The 19129-nt window shown below is 39.0% G+C and overlaps 1 protein-coding gene across 1 annotated transcript in view; it reads right to left on the bottom strand.

Annotated features, from left to right (window-relative positions):
- Positions 1–32: 32 nt before the first annotated feature.
- Positions 33–19129, bottom strand: part of LOC107752050 (ensconsin-like) — a 26958-nt gene continuing 7861 nt past the window's right edge. The window contains exons 2-20 of the mRNA XM_016567901.1: positions 17012–17113; positions 16390–16470; positions 15813–15976; positions 14335–14443; positions 13683–13778; positions 12852–12953; positions 12277–12372; positions 10062–10157; positions 8731–8738; positions 6407–6540; positions 5999–6240; positions 4782–4920; positions 4284–4464; positions 4097–4201; positions 3936–3989; positions 3742–3814; positions 2779–2968; positions 2455–2690; positions 33–2353 (exon numbers count right to left, since the gene is read on the bottom strand). Coding sequence (XP_016423387.1) covers positions 2346–2353; positions 2455–2690; positions 2779–2968; positions 3742–3814; positions 3936–3989; positions 4097–4201; positions 4284–4464; positions 4782–4920; positions 5999–6240; positions 6407–6540; positions 8731–8738; positions 10062–10157; positions 12277–12372; positions 12852–12953; positions 13683–13778; positions 14335–14443; positions 15813–15976; positions 16390–16470; positions 17012–17113 — 2216 coding nt within the window. The 3' untranslated portion in view covers positions 33–2345. The remainder of the gene's footprint in view (positions 2354–2454; positions 2691–2778; positions 2969–3741; positions 3815–3935; positions 3990–4096; positions 4202–4283; positions 4465–4781; positions 4921–5998; positions 6241–6406; positions 6541–8730; positions 8739–10061; positions 10158–12276; positions 12373–12851; positions 12954–13682; positions 13779–14334; positions 14444–15812; positions 15977–16389; positions 16471–17011; positions 17114–19129) is intronic.

Here is a 19129-nt window from a genome sequence, read left to right on the forward strand (position 1 = left end):
ATGAGCTGATGATCTGAATCAGGTGTGTTTGATTAAGGAGACATGCAAAACATGCAGTGTTGGGGTGCCTACAGGACCAGGGTTGGGAACCACTGAGCTACACCACAACCTGAAGCAATTTTGGAAATGCAAAGTATTATGAGTATAAAAGGCCAAAACCGAGGAAATCGCAATGATCTCAAACCCATGTACAGTAGTCTCATGCCAAGTGCCGGACACTTCTAACCTCCGCAAACAACTTTCCACTGGAGACTTAAGAGCCTGAGTCAAAAAGCAATCTGGAAAGTGACTATTATACAACAAAAGATAAAAATCACAGAAGGCGGTTGCATATAAAATAACAGAAGAACATTAAATACATATTGAGGGATCTACAGTATTCCTAAACGCGGATGGAATTATACAAATAAGGAAATTTACTTACCGGTTAACCACAAACTTAACTGTTTCTGGCATTTGACTGGTAAAACTACTCTGCAAATAATATTTCAAAGAAAACAACATTTTACACAACTTCAGTACACAAAGCCATCTGAACTCTTCAAGCATATGGAGACCAATCATTCATTACAACATTCTGGACATTTAAATCAATAGCCAAATGCTTGAATGCCAAATCCTCACCATTAGTGCATAAATCATTTGAACTTCCCCTGAATCCTCTAGCTGCAAATTTAAATTGCATTTCTCAACCTCAGTGAGAGGCAACATGCTCAATGGATCGCTGTTCCACCTCAAAGCAGCTTCATAATCAAAAAGCCCTTTTGACTTCGCTTATACTCTGTCCACTTTCTTTTTCCCAACTCACATCACTTCACACTCTGTTCAAAAAAGATAAATGTGCGCTGGTGCTGTGTGCAGTTAGTTACATCTGGCCTGTTTCATCTTACAGTACAGTGTTGTACCACACTATACAGCACACTAACCTGCTGCCTAGTTCTTATTCCCAACCACAAGTATAGCCAGACAGCCTAATACTGATTTACATAATACTTAGAAGAGTTTTTAATATATATATACTTGTGCATTTTCAAAGAGAGGACTACACTTAGTGTGGTTATTTAGGCCATGAATGGATGTGAGAACTAACAGTAACTGTATATACACAAAAAAACTGATAGTACAGTATAACCCTGAGGGGACTTTGGGAATTGGAGAACATTAAATCATTCAAGTTTATCCACTGGAACACATTTCTTCAAACTCCAGGGAACAGAAACATGTGGAAAGTGTGCAAGTAAGACTTACAGTAATTCTCTGTGTTATATTATGCAATATAGTAGCAGATAGATTCATGCAGACATATTGAGGGTCACTTAAATTAGATATTTGACAACTAGTCATATTTATGTACAGGTAGAACAGGACATCAACAATATAGGTATTTACTACAAAACAGGAATGAACGACATAAAAACCTCATTAAACCAAAGCAACAAGTGTTATTTCAGTCCGCATTGAGCTCCATCATCCTTCAATCTCAAGAGCTCAAGGCAGTATGAACATGTTTGCACTCAATTTTAATTAGAATTAGTCTGGTAAACGGTTTTAATGAAACATTTTGAGTGAGATTTGCTATCTACAAGTGTTACACAGTAGGAATGCTTCAGTTGTTGCACAGGGACATAGTGTTAAACACTACAGTGGTGATGTTTATGCCTTTGGAGAGGAGAAACAGAAGCTTAGAGGAAAATATCCTGAGGTCACATTAGAACTGGAGATTTGCCGCACTAGCAGCCCGTCTAACCTCATGTTTCAACGACAGGTTCCCATTTGGGTCACATTGCTGAGCTGTCAGCTGAAGATATGTGAGAGTTTCCTTTTTCAAAACGCTTTACACTGACTCAACCAACCAGATTATTCAACAAAATGCTTAAGTTGAAGCTATAATGAATTTGTATGTGCCACGTGAACACCTGCACTGGAATTTAGTAAAAAAGTGCACGTGGTAACCGTCAAAAGACAGCAGCCGTTTAAATGTGGAGAAGCCACATGAATAAATAAGTTGTCTCCACATTTAAAAGATGAAAACAACAAAAAAAACTAAACAACAAATTTAAGAAATATATGAAAAAACTAATCCTGATGTCAATATTAGAAAGATGTAGAGCCGAAGCAAGCACACTGAAGGAATCTATCATTTTCCCTGAATCATTTCTTTAGCTTGTTACTTCCAACTTGTCTTTATTTTCTCTTGCTTTATCCATCTATTATCTGCAGAGGCTGTGTGGCACTGTGCGCTTTCCCTGGCTGTCCAGACGAGTCTGAGCGCTGACACTGAGGCTCAGCTGGACGTGACTCATGGAGTGCATTAATCAGCAGGCCTTAAACACAGACCTCCGCATTCACATCTCTGAGAGAACAAGAGAAGCATGAGGTCAATTCTGTGAGTTCAAATCAATATAAACTAATACAATACCATTTAGTAGACTTAATAGAATGAAAAGCCCGTACCGGACAGAGCTTCAATAGGCTGGGCTGGATGAATGGAGCTGGTTTTCTCTTCAAAGGCCACTCTAGGCCCCTCATCATCCATCAGGGGTTTGCTCTTCGCATGAACACCCAGATCGATCAGCTCCTCAAAGCTCCAGGGTCCTCCTTTACCATTCAACCCTGGCACCATGTTCACTTTAGAGTCCTCGTTCACAAACTCCGAGCCCTCCATCAGACAGGACTTGGGAGGGGGGCTGCTGGAGATTAAAGCACAAATGCAAATGTGTTTTATGCACCACTAGTGTAACCCAGATGAAACTAGAGTAAATAAGGTCATTTTTGTACCTGTCCATTGAGGGATCCTCTGTGCTGGGTCCATTGCTGTTCTCTTTATTGTCCACATCTGTTTGTGTGTTCATACTATCAACTGGCCCCTCTTGCTCGCTGACTGGCTCCTCCACAGGTAAGTGATGCTTCTGAGAGTCTGATGGCTCTGTCTGCATGGCATTCTGCTCTGACTCGACAGCCTGATTCTCTAAATTTGAATGAGACAGATGAATTATTCAGTCATACATTAGGGATACACAGTAAACTGAAATAAAATTGTGATGTCTTAGTCTGATTATCAAACTGCACAGGCTGTGATCTAATTATAGGTTCAGAGTGAAGTGCAGCACTATGTTCATTTACACACAAGCAGCTCATGTTCTAGTGTTTTTAACACCTTCAATGCTGCTTTATTCCCTACATGCACTGTGCCACTCATTTCACCAGATTTGTCACGAGAAGCATTTATAAATTGGTTCAGCAAAACAGAAGCTTTAAGGGCTCCCTGCAGTTTTCTGCTAAAACAACAGCTCAATGGCTTAACAATTTTAATAATAATTGATTTCTCTGTTTTAACAGCACAACAGTTTTACAATAGTAATATTTCTTATTTTGTTTAATACTTTTATTTAATAATAACCACAATAAAAAATATAATTATTTTATTGCCATATTGAATGGGTCAGGACACACACACAAAAAAGTTTTTCCAGTATTGTGCAGCTATATGTTACATACAGTGATAGATTATCTCATCAATATTTAGAGATATCTTGAGATTTTGGCATTGCCTGCCCTTTCAAATTTGCTTAGTAAATTATTTGTAAATACTGTGTAAAACAGGTGTTCAGTTTCATTTCAGCAATTCTCCTATAAGTTGTCACTTGCTTTTCAGTGAAACATCAGTCATCTGCTACATAGAAACTCCCTGTTGTTGCCGACAAAGTAATATTCTGCCATTTCTGGCATAAAGATACGGACCCTTATTTTCACAGTATATTTGGTCCTCAGCCTCCTCTCCATTTTCATCAGGAATGTCCCTCTCATCATTACTCTAGGAGAACATACAGACACAACATAAGTAACTGCCTGGGAGTGGAAATGACACGTAACAAGCAGATACATCATGCCTTAATTCTATATAATAAAAGACGTGCTATAAAATTAATGCTTGCCTTAAAATCGATTTGGTCTGTTTTTCTGGTTCTCTTCATAATTTCTTCAATTCTCTGCAGATGGAGACAGAACACTGAAGCAAATTGTATGATTCTTTAAACTACAGCTGCTACCTTCAATGCAAATTGTATAAATGTCAGTGTCATGTGAAGGCGTTCACCTTCTTTCTCTCAATGCGCTCCTGTTGGTTCTGTTGCATAATGCGTTCTCTCTCTTGACGCTGCCTCTCTGCCTCCTCTTGGGCCTTTGCTTCAGCCTCCTCGCGCTGCCATTGAATGAGCAAGGAGTCAATTATTTAAATAGAGTAGCTCTATCAGGGTTTCTGTGCAAGTGCATTGTCAACTCACCTCTTTCTCTAGCTCAGTCTGTCTTTGCTGCTCCTCCAGCTCCATTCGCTGTCTCTCCTCCTCTGCTATACGAGCCTGCACCTCCTCTTCTCTCTTCCTCTCCTCCGCAAGCCTCTTCTCCTCCTCTGCACGCCTCAAGCGCTCCTCCTCCGCCAGCCGCTTCTCCTCCTCTTTCCTCAGCCTGTCGAGACATGATACCTCAGGGCCTTTGGCACTTCAAAAGTAGTTTTAGCACAACAAGCTGAGGATAACTTCAGCTTTAATGTCTGCATAACAAACCTGCTCTTACTAACAAGGACAACATGAATATGACTACAAACTAATGCCAGTGTTTTCGTTCTGATTTTAAAGGAGTAATTGTAGGTTTAAGATAGGTGCATATTAAATAATTTGCCTAGTATATTCAGAAGTAGTTAAAGCAGAAAGACTTAGTATCGTGAATGCACAGTGAAGTTTCAAAGCAGGTTCCTGACGCTGAAGCTAATCAAATGAACACACTTCTCCTCTTCTTCTTTCTGTATGCGGAGTTGCTCTTCTTTCTCTTTCTGCTCGCGTGCCAGACGCCGGTTCTCCGCCAGGATCTTGGAAGCCTCTGCAGCGGAGTTAGTTCCTGCGATTCCTGCTTTGGAACTGGATTCTGAAAACACACATATACATGACGCATATTAATATTATCTTTGCCATTATTTATAGTTAATTAATTACTTTCTTCTATAGTATTACACAATAAAATGCATTGAAAGACAGGGAAGTGTCTTTCACCAAGTAAAAGCATAACAGATTTATGTTTTCATCAGAGGGCACTGCGTCTCAAGGATAAACCTGAATGGCACCGTTTACAAACTCAGTAACCCCAGCAGCATCTGACCTTGTTAGACGATATCTAAAGACAGTTCATTACACAAGCGGTGCTGGTTTGCTGCTGTAATAGATCAAAGGCTTTGTTTTGGCCAGACACTTGGCAAGGCAGGAAGCAGTAAAAAGCTGAATCATTTTCAAAGATTATTTCCTATTAAATATTAGAGGAAAGAAATGACCTGCTTCATCATCATGACAGCAGCACTTGGCAGAGAATCTTATATGTGCTGAAAGGAACATCAAGTAGAGTTTGAAATGCAGTACTGTACTGAAATCAGTCATGCTTCATGTTCTAAAAGAATTTCTGATAAACTTCACACTTTAAATTTATCATTGAAATTTTTCGCCTTGATCCTGAGGAAAATGTCAATGTCAGTTAGAATTTAAAATCTACCTGCCACAGACACTGTAATACAGTGCAACAGTTGGGTTCTGGAAGTATAAAAACGTTGTTAATTTTCTTCATAGGGAACTACATTTTTAACAGTAACTTAACGTGAGCTATGATGTTGTTAATCAATGGAACAGGCTTTCATTAAAGCTGTCACACCACATTATTTCAACCTAGTTTTAAAAAAAGAATTCTGTTTAACAGTGAAATTCCTGGTGGGAAAACTACATTACCCATGATTCTGCAAAGAAATATCCACCAATCATAGAACTGAAATAAACAAATCATGCTAAAAGAACTCAGTAGTGCCTGCCCATTCCTATTAAGCAATGGGAATGACTTCCTACACTCTCAAACTACTTAAATATTTGTGTCAATTAAAAATCTATTAACTATATAAATGTACACAACTTTCTAAGATGCCCAGGTATTACCATCAATAATTAGTTTTTTTGAGTTCACTCACCCTCTTTGGTCTTGGGTGCGGGTGTCGGGCTGGGCGTGCTGGTTTCTGGAGACTGTGGAGTGACAGGCATCATGGGAGACATATCGTTTGGCTTGGAGTCCCTCTTGCGAAGGGTGGGCGGGCCGGTGGGGGTGAGAGCAGGTTTCTGGATGGGTGGAGGTTTGGATGTGGCAGAAGGCTGAGGGGATGGAGGCCGCTGTTTCGAACCACTGGGGGAAGGAGTGCGGAAATGTGGACTCTGCCTGAAGGACACAAACATAGAAAATAAATACAAAAGATGGGCTTATACACAATCATACTATAGACAATGGGATATGCAATTTGAGCAGCAGATTGTAAAGGTTTAAAATCAAACTATCAGTTTAGAGTGAAACCACTGCAGGCTAAACCTAATCTCACAGGTCTTACTTGGCTGCTCCAGGTGAGGGCGCTCTTGTAGTGGTGTTAGCAGCAGGAGAAGGAGACGGGGATCGATGACGACTAGAGGGTGAGGCAGGGCGTTTTCCTACTGGTGACGTGAAGCGTTTCTCTTTCTCAGCTTTCTGCTTTCACAAATGCGAAAAAGAAAAACACTATGAACCAATGACCAAAACCCTAACTTTAAAGATTTAAATTAGATTCTGAATCCCACATTTTCAATGTTGTCTCAGACTTTTGGATCAAACAGAAGAGCCTCACATTTAAAAGGCACTTTGATCGCTATGTAGTGATCAATCATTGTTCAGCATAATCAAAGCATAGTGTATATATCACACCATTGCAGCTGGGCTTTTACTGCTGTCATCAATCTGAAAAAGACTTTTACTGGAAACCCTCCCCACATGATCACAACAAAACAGCTAGCAGAGTACACCATGTTTTCATCTCTAACTCTAGGCATCTCTCCAAATGACCATCAAGCAGATCAGATATAGAGAGCTGTAAGGTCAAGCCACTAGTGAAGCTAGAGTACAGTATGACCATCAGAAGGAAACATGTCAGTTTCAATTTACATTCCTCCAGTGGATAAACAGTGCAAGCTCTCCTTTGCTTTCTCTTTGGGACACACACTCAAGCTCGGTTAGCGTTCATTATATGTAGGGCAGCGCTACAAATTAAACGTGTGTCTGAATGAATCACTGAAGTGGGCATTTCTAAATCTGATTATTTCGAGATCTGATTATGTTAAAAGTAAAGTCTGAGATTCTGTCAAGTCAAATCAAGTCAAGCCACCTTTATTCCCACATATAGTGCTTTATACAAGTCTGTGCAAGTTAAGAGCTTGAATACCGCTAAAAACTCTGACGTTCATCATAGCTGTTTGGGGTCTGAGTAGCACACTGTAGTACAGACATGTATAATAATTACAATTATATAATAATTTATTATAATAACAAACAATTCCAATTTCAAATAAATGCTGTGCTTTCAAAAAAAGCAAAAAATGCTTTTTCCAAAAAATATTAAGCAGCACAATTGTTTTCAACATTGATAATAAATGTTTGTCGAGCACCAAATCAGCACACGAGAATGATTTCTGATGCTGAAGACTGGGGTAATGGCTACTGTAAGTTCAGCTTTGTCATCACAGAAATAAATTACACCCAAAGATGCATTAAGACAGAAAACAGTTCTTTTTAAAGGGTAACATTTCACAATAATTTTACTTTATTTTTCATCAAATAAATGCAGCCTTGTTAAGCTTAAAGAGGTCATATGATGCGATTTAAATTTTTCCTTTCTCTTTGGAGTGTTACAAGCTCTTGGTGCATAAAGAAGATCTGTAAAGTTGCAAAGACTAAAGTCTCAAATCCAAAGAGATATTCTTTATAAAAGTTAAGAGTCAACCACGCCTACCTAAAACGGCTCATTCTAACACGCCCCCACATGTCTACGTCACGATGTGGGAAGATTTGCATAACGCCGCCCAAATGTTCACACAAAGAAAGAAGGCGTAACTTTGATTCTCGCTGTTGCCGCCGCTGCCATGTTGTGGAGGAGCTGTGTGTTTCGTTGTGAAAGCAAAACTACTTTGTTTGGCCTTCCAAAACAGGACGATATCCGCTTCGTCATGCCAGGAGTGGATCAGAAAATTCTGCATAATAGGAACTCCGCACGCATCTCCCATATTACTTTCCACTGGAAATGAATGACTTGCGGTCTGCCATTTGTCGAAGATCGTCAAAAGGCAGTTTTAGTGATTTGCTCATGTAGACATAATGCCTACAACAGGCTGGTTTAAGCATAAACAAAATTAGAAACAAACAAACAAAATCACATCCTAGTCTTCCCAAAGTAAAATTCCTATTAATTTCTCCATAAAGAAGCTTTAAGGATGAGCAATAGTAGGTTTCTGCAGAGTATTACAGGAATTCATTTTGTATTTTTTAAATTATTTAACTGCTAAATTCGCAATGAACAACTACACAACTCTTGAACCATAACCAAACAACCAGAGAAGCCACTGTTACCGTGGAAATGTAAACGGCACCAAAAGCATTATACTTATAAATTACTGACAATAGGTGAATAATTTCATATTAAACCATCATTAAGCGGCGAGCTATAGACACGGTGTGCCCGTACAGACACAAAAAACAGCAGACAAAAGTGAAAAGAAAAGAGATAGGTTGAGGAATAAACACAAGAGGAAGGAGAGGGGAATGACACCAATGTGATTTAAAATGCAAGAATCAACACAAAAAACAAAGAGAAAAGTACTTTAAATGTAAACAGTGGATGTCAATTGAGACTCTCAATGCTGGTGAGACAAAAAGAATATTAGTGAGATAAGAGGGAGGTGATTGGGAGCAGGACCAGGGCTGTGTAAGTGGAGGTGAAAACAAAAGGGACACATAAAGCCAGAACTAAAAGAGTAACTGGAAGAGCTTTTTGAGATCCATCAGACAAGAGTCAAGAATTTTTAATTTGAGGTATAGATCGAATTTATGTTAGTATTAAATTAAGAAACAGATTACAGGTCTGCATTTGACATCAGTCTGGTCTATACTGCAGTTTTGCAGAATGTAGTTGGGAAAACATAAAAAAATTCTGCTGAAACTGAATACATTTGATACAGATCGTACACTGGAAAACCGGATCTGTAGAAGGACATGTTAACGGGGGGGGAAAAAGCTCTTGTAGTCATGAGATCTGTTTGTAATCAGAGTTACAAATCCAGTGGGGAAAAACTGAAAAATGAAAGAGTAAAAACGTAATGTCTCTTGAATGATCCATTTATTTTATTTTCCCCTTTGACACTGTATTGATACAGTCCAAGTTGTGAAGAGGGGGTGAGGCTGTTAAGCTTTTGATGATGTGGTTAAGGGAGTTCAATAATAAGGAAGTGCTCTCAGCATAGATAATGGTGGTATCAATCTGAACAAGTGTGTACTGTGACGGGGAAACTCTAAAACACAGTTTAAGTGAGCATATAAACCAAGAGTCTAAAGATGTCCTGCAAACAAGTTTCTAGAACTAAATACAGCGTTCCTGTAAATCTACTCAGCATTCTGCGTATTTAAACCTGGAATGACAATAGACACACTCGCACACTGAAAACAGCCATGGCACCAGGGGCCAAACTCCTTGGTTATGGTCATGTCATTTGGGAAGAAAAACAACAATGTTCACACAAACAAAAATACATTGTATTTGCATACACAAAGAGCCCATTTCTGGTGAGTAGGTTAGTTGAGGTCCCTGAGAGAACGAATAAGCAACAAGGAGAGGTTAAGACGAATTGGAAGCTCAAGACAGCAGCAAACACCAACCGACATGTGAACAAAATAGCATAGATTTGAGCAGATTGTTATGTTTCTGAATGCACGATGATCTGATGCACGAGTCGAAAGACATGGCAAAAAAAGAACGTAGGGAGAAAGACGCTGCATGTTTATAACCACAAACCAACCCTGTAAACCCCATGCTCCCCCCCAACATCCCTTATTACACCAATGTAATGTTCTGTTGGCTGCGAATTAAACAAAAGCAGAGCGGACCATAGACGTGAACGAAGTTTGCGCTTATTTATTAGTAAATGGCGAACAGGCATGGCGAAATGTCCCAGTTGGGATTTAAGCACCTGATTCATCTGCTGTGGATTTCTCTGGTTTGGTGACGGGCTGCGTTTTAGCCCCTACTCGAGAGAGGGAGGAGCTTCGCTTCTTCAGGATTGGGCCTACAGACAAAGTGGACAGGGCAGTGTTAGAATCATTCAGGAAGCAAGGCCTTTTCTGTGTCTAAGCTTACAGGTGCATCTCAATAAATTAGAATGTCGTGGAAAAGTTCATTTATTTCAGTAATTCAACTCAAATTGTGAAACTCGTGTATTAAATAAATTCAATGCACACAGACTGAAGTAGTTTAAGTCTTTGGTTCTTTTAATTGTGATGATTTTGGCTCACATTTAACAAAAACCCACCAACTCACTATCTCAACAAATTAGAATACTCCATAAGACCAATAAAAAAAAACATTTTTAATGAATTGTTGGCCTTCTGGAAAGTATGTTAATTTACTGTACATGTACTCAATACTTGGCAGGGGCTCCTTTTGCTTTAATTACTGCCCCAATTCGGCGTGGCATGGAGGTGATCAGTTTGTGGCACTACTGAGGTGGTATGGAAGCCCAGGTTTCTTTGACAGTGGCCTTCAGCTCATCTGCATTTTTTGGTCTCTTGTTCCTCATTTTCCTCTTGACAATACCCCATAGATTCTCTATGGGGTTCAGGTCTGGTGAGTTTGCTATGAACTTTTCCACGACATTCCAATTTATTGAGATGCACCTGTATGCGTGCCACTTGCAGTGAATGAGAAAATGGATATTTTGATGAGAACAATGCAGCTAGACTCTGCTTTATAATTGTGGTTGTATTTATAGTTTTCAGTTTAATTATAATATGGAGAATTGCATTTGTTGCATGCTTGCGAATGCCTGTGTAAGCTCCCTGTATAAGTTTAAATGCTTATTTACACTGAAACTAGATTTTCAGAATGACATTGAGTAAACTGCTAAAGTAGGCAAATAAAGGCTCAAACCTTTAATAAAAATATTTTATGAGACCTTGTGATTGTTCATCATTGTTCTCAATCTCTGTGTTAAAGGGGTCATGAACTGAGAAATCAAAATTCCATTGATCTTTTGACATATAAGAGGTTATTGTACTACAAAAACATCCTGCAAGTTTCAGAACTCAAAACTTTCTCATTAGTCTAAAAACAGCTTATATTGAAGCCAGTCTGCCAAAACGACAGGCTAAACACCGCCTCCGCAGAAGGTGATCAACGCCTGCTTCAACATCACTGCCTGTTTAGCTCCGCCCACCGCATGTAGTGTAAATAACGATAGACAGGTCTATGCAGAGACCAAACGATAAAGATGGCTCCGAAGACAATAAGACACTTTACAGAGCCAAGTTGTGAAAAAACACAGTCTTTGCATCGCCTTCCTTTTGATCCTAACATTAGGAAAGAGTGGAGTGGAACTTGGTCCTATGTTCACTTCATACCGCAGATGACGCAGGATTTTCAGAAAGACTGAAACTAAAAGACGATGCTGTGCCGACTATACTGGATCCGACAGTAATGTTGCAACACACAAGTGTGAGTAACTGTTTTTATTATGTGGTCACTATTGCTTTGTCTGTTATTACAGATCGTTTGATATGTACTGAGTATTTATGCGTTTTTAACCTAAATCACAGCAGCGTCCATCTGTGTAGGATGTCAAACATACACAACTGTTAGCCAATCAGAGCAATGGGTGTTTACTTCCGAGTCTACAGTCCACCACGCCTATTTAAACAGAGCGTTCTGATGAAGGGGGTCAAAACAGGACAGAAAATAGCCTATTACTTCTAAATTATGATGTTTTTTAATGTAAAAATCTTGATAACATTATAAGTGGACCTCAGAGAACAGTACAAAAAAATTAAAAAGGCAGTTCATGACCCCTTTAAGTGTGCAGAAACAATGTTAAAGGGATAGTTCATTCAAAAATAAAAATTCTGTCCTCATTTTACTCACTGCTCCAAACCTATATGACTTCTTTGGAACACAAAAGAAGAAATTAAGATAAATTACTGATACTTTCATGGAGCTTTTGTTTGAAAACTCCAGTTGACATTCATTGTAAATGAATGGGAATAAAGCTAGTGCATTCTTCAAAATATCTCCTTTTGTGTTTCACAGTAGAAAATCATTAAAGTTGGACATGACAATAGAGTGTGTAAATGAAGACAGAATTTAAATTTTTTAACAAATCCTTCAAAAGAAGGGTAGTACTGGCAGATTGGCACCTGTCTTTTCCACCTGAGGCTGCTTATGCACTTCTTTAGAGGACTGAGGAACATTGCTAGGCAACCGGTTCAAAGACGAACTTCTCCTCTTTGCACCTGAGAGACAAAAGAGAGCTCAACTCCTGAATCGAAAACATAGGTTTCTCTCATTAGGGACTGAAGACAGACTTCAAAGATAAAACCATCAACACAAAAGTGATCTAAAATCTTCAACTTTTGTGACTCCTACACAAACAGTAAATGGCTGGCTGCTCCTGTTAGAGGACGAGGAAACTGTGGAGAGAAACAGCATGTCTGCAAAAATCATGAGCTGCCAAGATGGCAAAAACACTTTCGGCCCATTCAAATAAACACAATGCTGAATTTGCATTTAAATAACATTGTAAAACGAAGCTCATCAAGCAAACCACAGGGAGAGGCACCTGTGTGAGACATGACTTGTGACAGACTTCTGTTTGGATCACATGACCAGCATTAAAAAGTATGTACTCATGTTCATGTATCAAAAGAACTCATGCTGTATGATGTACATCCTGGATAAGAAAAGGGCAGGAGAGGGCAGGGAGGACACTTACTTTTATCAGGAGAATTAAGGAGGGTGGCTGAGGATGAGGAGAGACGCTTGCTGATGACTGAGTCAGTATGTTTCAGGTTTGTAGTAGAGGAAGAGCGCTTGTCTACAGGGGAGGGTAAATATGCACACAGAGAAAGACAGGGAGTGGTATTAGAGTTACAGGGGTTTGCACGTGCTAAGCTATTGTTAATTACACTAATACAAGCTGGCTTATCTACATTTTAAAGACAAGGTAACAGCTACACATAAAAAAAAATTCAAACATACTCAATAGCTAGACCTGAAATCGTGACTGCCTTATATGTCTATTACATTCACATAATTATTTAGAAAATATATTTAATATTATGAATGAATAAATAAATAAATATACACTTTTATATAGACTAAACACACACATATACATACATACATACATATATATATATATATATATATAAATAATCATTTGTATTAAGTAGTTAATATTAATAAAAGGATAAATAATCAGTATTGTGCAAAAGTTCCAACTAAAGCAAACTCAGTCTAAAAAGTCAAACATAAAACTGTTAGTAAACATTCAAAGACATTCAAAGGGACATTAAATCTGCATAAAAAGTCGGGGGGAAAATCAGATTAAACTCAAAGTGACACATCCCCAGTAAGTGCTTCAGAGAACATGCTCTTTGTTACAATCCCTGGCAAGTGAAGAAAATATATTATTATAAACAACTTAGTGAGTGAATAAGAAACAGCCAGTACAGCCCCAGTCAGATTAGTGCACATATGAGAGAAGAGGAGGAGTGGGCAGTTTGTGTCAAGTCACACAATGGGCAGGCAAACTATAAACCACCTTGTGACGTCTGATTCCTGGGTGGCTTGGTGGCTGGAGAAGCAGGGGAGATTACTATAGCAATCGGGGAGGAGGCGGAGCCACTGTCACTCTGTCCTGTGGGAGGGGCAGGGACAGACAGGTCGCTATTGGAAACTCTCTCCCCAAGGAGAATGTGAGAGAGGTGGAAAAACACAGCTGACAACATTAGTTTTCCATCCCTAAGTGGTGTTGCATACAACCACCAACAAACAAACATGACTTGTTAAAGGTGATGTGTGTCATTTTTGGAATGTTTGGGAAATAGTTTCTGCTATCCCAGTTCAAAACACTGTGGCTCAATAAAATAAAAAAAATCAGCAACCATAGGATTAACTGGGGAGGGACTACCTGTTTTGCTGACCAATGGCATATGTGGGGTCCAGGAAACTGTGTTATAACAATCATATATCTGGTGTCTAGAGTCATCATAGTATAGTGGTGCACAAACGACACAACAAATCACCGCAATCAGGATTGTCAAAAGAAGATGATTATTCATAGAGTCATAACACACTTGGGCGGACTACGGGACAATCAGTGAAAGAAAGCTGTTCAAGTTTTATAAGGAAAAGCTGTTGAATATATTATCAGGTGCTTCTGATGTTTTGGCATTTAGTAAAAGCACTCATACCATTTTTGTTGTCAGAGTCTGAAAGTCCACCCCAGGACCATCTCTTCTGTCTCTGCTCTACTCGCTGGCTACGCTCCAGGGTACGTCTCATCACGGCCTCATAGTGCTCCTACACACACACACTTTGTTAGACAAATAAAGCCATGATACACCCTCTGAGCTGTGCAGCAGTGGACCGTGGAAAAAGTGTGGGTGTCAATACTAAAACAAAGTCCATGATTCTAGTCTCTTTTGCATGTCAGGTACTGACACACGACTCCTGCTGCATGACTGTAAGACTAACAAAATCACCTGTTTCATTTCATCCATTTTCTCATAAAAGGGTGTTCATTATGTTATGGATAAAAGGGTGTTAATGAACAACCCCAATAAGAAGCAGGGTGATATGACCAAAATCTTATTTCACGGTATGAGATATTTTATTTCACGATAACGATATGTACCTCGATATAGCTATTTTTATTTTATTTTTGTTATTAAAATTAAGAAAAAGAAGCAAATTACAAGCACAACAGAAAAAAAAATGAAATAAACTTTTAATTTATTCAGCTACAGTAGGCTAGGTTTATTTAACATGTAGAAAGAAATATTACAGAAATTGAATAAAGTGTATAAATAAAACACTGCATAGTCTTCACTGTATCAATCAAACAGTGAATATCAATATAATGAAACACATCCAGTTTTCATCCAACTGTTTTACATTTATTTAACATAAAACCCACTGTTTACTTGAATACTCCACACGACGGGCATTATGACGTTACTGTGTGCATATTTGACCATTCAAGCACAATAAAACACGAAAGAGATGTTTTCGCGATCGCATGCTGTCAAGAGAGGGGCTTTCAGTGGCTGTGTGTCAGTCAGCGCAAGCACCGCATTGAGTTTTTTTTCACTGCTTATTGAACTTAACTCTACCAAGTGCGTCCCTCTCTTTATTTTCTCATTCATGCATATTTCCTTATCACTCAAAAGGTGTATAACGTTTAAGCAGTACTGTGTTACGCAGATATATTTGCAGACCGCGGAATACATCACATAGCAAAATCTTTAACGATAGACACTTTATTTTGTGGTAATGATATATACCGTCATACCGCCCAGCCCTAAGCCTATCTCTAATAGTCAGTGAAGAGACCAGTGAGGCCGGTTGACTGTAGGGACGTGCAAAAACACACATTTCCCAAAATAGACTGGTTGGTGGGTTGTCTAAACAACTAGCTAAGCTTAAGGGAGTCCAGTATAATTAGGCTGGTTTAGGTTTAGACTTGACATTATGCATGGCTTTAAAATATTATACTCTTGTGTAAAGGATTATACAGCCTTTAGGAATGGTCTCTAAAGGGCATTTTAATATTTAAAAAGGAAATTTAATATTGCAGCAGGAGGTTAACCTTTTGAATGGTAGTTTGCTTCTGTTTGTGTATTGTTTTACAAAAGGTAAGGTCTAAGACCCTATAAAAAAAACAGCTTACCTTTTCTTCCTCTAATTTCTGTTTCCTTTTCTCCTCCACTGCAGCTCTCCTCTGTTCCTCCTTCCTGCGCTGCTCTTCCAGCTTCTTCTGTCTCTCCTCCATTTGTCTCTCCACCTGCAGCCGGGTCTTGCGCTCTCGCTCCAGGATCTGAGTCTCACGGGCCGCTGAATGGGCCAAACAGGGTGTGTTAGCAGGTGTGTTTGTACGATTTGTTACAATGTAAGAGAATGAATTATGTCCAACTCTGTGCAGGGGTTGGCAAACTTTTTGACACGAAGGACCCTTTTCATTTTTTATCACTTTGCGTCACATCGCCGCACAAAATTAATGCAGTGTATACTATGATTTTCAATGGATAATGAACTCTTGTTTCCCAGCATCCACCTCAGCATGAATAAATTATGCAAATGACCGCCCCACTGTTTCGTAAACACAGTGCTATTGTTCTCTTTGACTTATGTGTTATTTCTCTTGCTCTTATCACCTGTGTGCCAATTATTATCCTTCTGCAAGACAATGGTCACATGCACATCTAAAGTTGCCAACACCTGTTGTGTGAAATTTTTTGCTTTGTCACCATGTTGCTTTTCCTGCTCTTCTCTCCTTTCTTTGGCCACTCTGAGTTTGTCGTCTATCCTCAAGGCTGCCCCATCAATGACTGAGAACACAGAACACAACGTCAGTGTATCAGTTGAAATCTGAACACTTCCTGGGCTATGAAAAGGCTCTCGGCAGACTGAACTAGTATCCATTGCGCAGATAATCCTTTCGCATGGACATACATGAGGCTCAGGTTACAGATTCAGCTATGAGCTCACCACACCTGATACAGTATTGACACTGAGTCATGGGCGTGTGTGAGTATATGCTACAGGAAGTGCTGCAATGGTCATGTGACAGCATGTTACTCAATTAACCAAAGCAAGACTGCAGGAAAAATGAAACTAAACAAAACAAAAAAGCTAAAAGAAAAAAAGGATCGTTTTAGTGCAAACCTGCTTTTTTTAATGAAAAAATTTTACCTTTTGAATCTATGAAAGAGCCGCCTTAACAAATGAAAATACACTAATTTATAATAATTATTTTTGTTTCAGTGTAAAAATCTGAACTACTTGCACAATTGGGCATTCAGAAAAAAAAGATCCTTGTGAATCCCTGCAGTGACTGACAGACTGAGATCTGAGATCATCGTTTGTTACCTGGCCTGGTTTGGCTCTTCATTGTGCTGGCTGGAGCTGCTGGTGTTGGGCTGTTCCCTGCCTGGTTGCGCCGTTCCTCTGCCTGCGCCTGCGCAGCTGCAGCTGGAAATGCAATGAGACAAAATGCACATAAAAATGGGTATCACTACTACTATTTAAACAGGAAAAAAAGAGGAAAGCGGCAACAAGAGAAATGTAGGGCATTAAGAATTCATTTTAAAGAGACTTGTCATAGAAATGTTTGATCCTGTGAAACAGATTTAAAATTCTAGCATAAATAACTACTCTGCTTCTGACTGCTCATCTGGATGGCATGTTACTTTGCGAGTAATGTACATATTGTTGGAGTCAACATAACAGAAAATAACAATTTCGTTCTACTCCCATCTCTGTTCAAAACAATAAACATTTCAAATGCTCTTCGGCAGTCTTGTGGCAGGCAGGAGAGGAAGGAAGGAAGGATATAAAAAAAAAGCGTGACCAACAAGTCCGTGTGCCTTTGTAACAGTTCTCTCCCTCAACACAGAATGTCAGAGAGAGAAAAGAGAGGGTGTTTGTTATTCTGGCGATAAAGGAGCATGTGATGACTGTATGGTGAAAATCAAGATGCTGCTGATAGACTGTCAGCTGAAGAGAGGGCACCACTTGGCACATCTTACTGGTTGAGAAAAAGCCATCTCTCTAGTTCTAACTTCTGCTCAAGCCCACTGGTTTATGCTCATTAGGAATGTGTTTTGATTTGTTTGTGATGATGTGGTCCACTGTGAATCTGGGAGACTTTGAATAAGACATCAGGCTTTCTGGAGGGATGCTTGTGCACAGAGGCTGGCATGTGCTGCAGTGTGAGCTAGGGCTGTGTTCGATTAGGGATGCAGCGATTAACCGGTTTCGCGATTAACCACGCTTTAAAACGTCACAGTTAATTAATCGTAAAGGTTCCGCTAAACCTAGTGTTTGTGTTACACGGAACGGAACTGTTGCAGCTTGCGCAAAACAAAAACAAAGTTACACTAGCGGTGCACCAGCTTAAAATGACGTGCTTATCAGAGGCACCATGTAGTCATATGAATTATTATAAAGATTATTAAAATGAATACGTATGGATGACAGTTGATTACAATATTTCAGTTTATTTCCATCATTAGTAACAGTTTCCCCTGTGGGACAAATAAAGTTAATATTAGTCGTATATTAATAATAGGCTACTTCATTAACTTTGTTATTTACTATCCCTGTTGTAGTATTATTCATAAGTAAAAACCAACAAGATTTTTTTTTTCACCATGTTTCCAAATTCTCTACCCCAGGTCCAAAAGAAATGTAAAGAATGTACAAACTGAAAACATTAAATACTTTTGTGATCTATTTCCATTTGTTATTTTCAAAAGAGAAATACTGTCATGGATGTTTACAGAGCAGAGGTCACCTTTTTTTTTTATTCCAATGGGAGAGATGGACTTTTTGTCTTTTGTTTATTATTATTTTGTGCTGTATTGTTGGTTACTGTGTTATTTTCAAAAGCCAGCAATAAAAAACACTTTAATATCTAAAGAGTGTTCATGTGATTTTATACATTAGTAATGTTGGGAAATGAATAAATGCATAATAATCGTCATAATCGTAAAACCGTGATTATTCCTCAGACAATAACCGTACAAACAAAATCTATAATCGTTGCATCCCTATGTTCGATACATCCATACGACAATATATCATTCCATACTACTTGACGATACAGGTATCGATACAGCTGTTTCTGTATCGATATCGCAGCACGTGTGCAGCAGTGGACCGTGCTTAATTTGAATACACACACAGCATTTAAAGTGGAGTGGAATCAGTGCAAGGTTTCAAAAAAATAATGAATATTATATATAGGCTACAACATGGTTTAATCTGGCTGCAGAGGAAAACAATCGGGGATGCCTGATAAAGAGACGTAATCCCCAAAACAGAGCTTCACACTTGCGCAATATGGAAATATCTGCTAAGTGTGTTACTTATTTTTGTCAACCTGGTAACAATGTGCATGTGCTCTCTCTCTCTCTACTGTGGATAAAAGCGCTGGCTTTCTGAAAAAAAAAAAAAGGGAGAGAGAGAGAGAGACTGTGTATTAGA

Source organism: Sinocyclocheilus rhinocerous, unplaced genomic scaffold, assembly GCF_001515625.1.
Source record: "Sinocyclocheilus rhinocerous isolate Xijiao unplaced genomic scaffold, SAMN03320098_v1.1 scaffold662, whole genome shotgun sequence".
Taxonomy (NCBI): Eukaryota; Metazoa; Chordata; class Actinopteri; order Cypriniformes; family Cyprinidae; genus Sinocyclocheilus; species Sinocyclocheilus rhinocerous.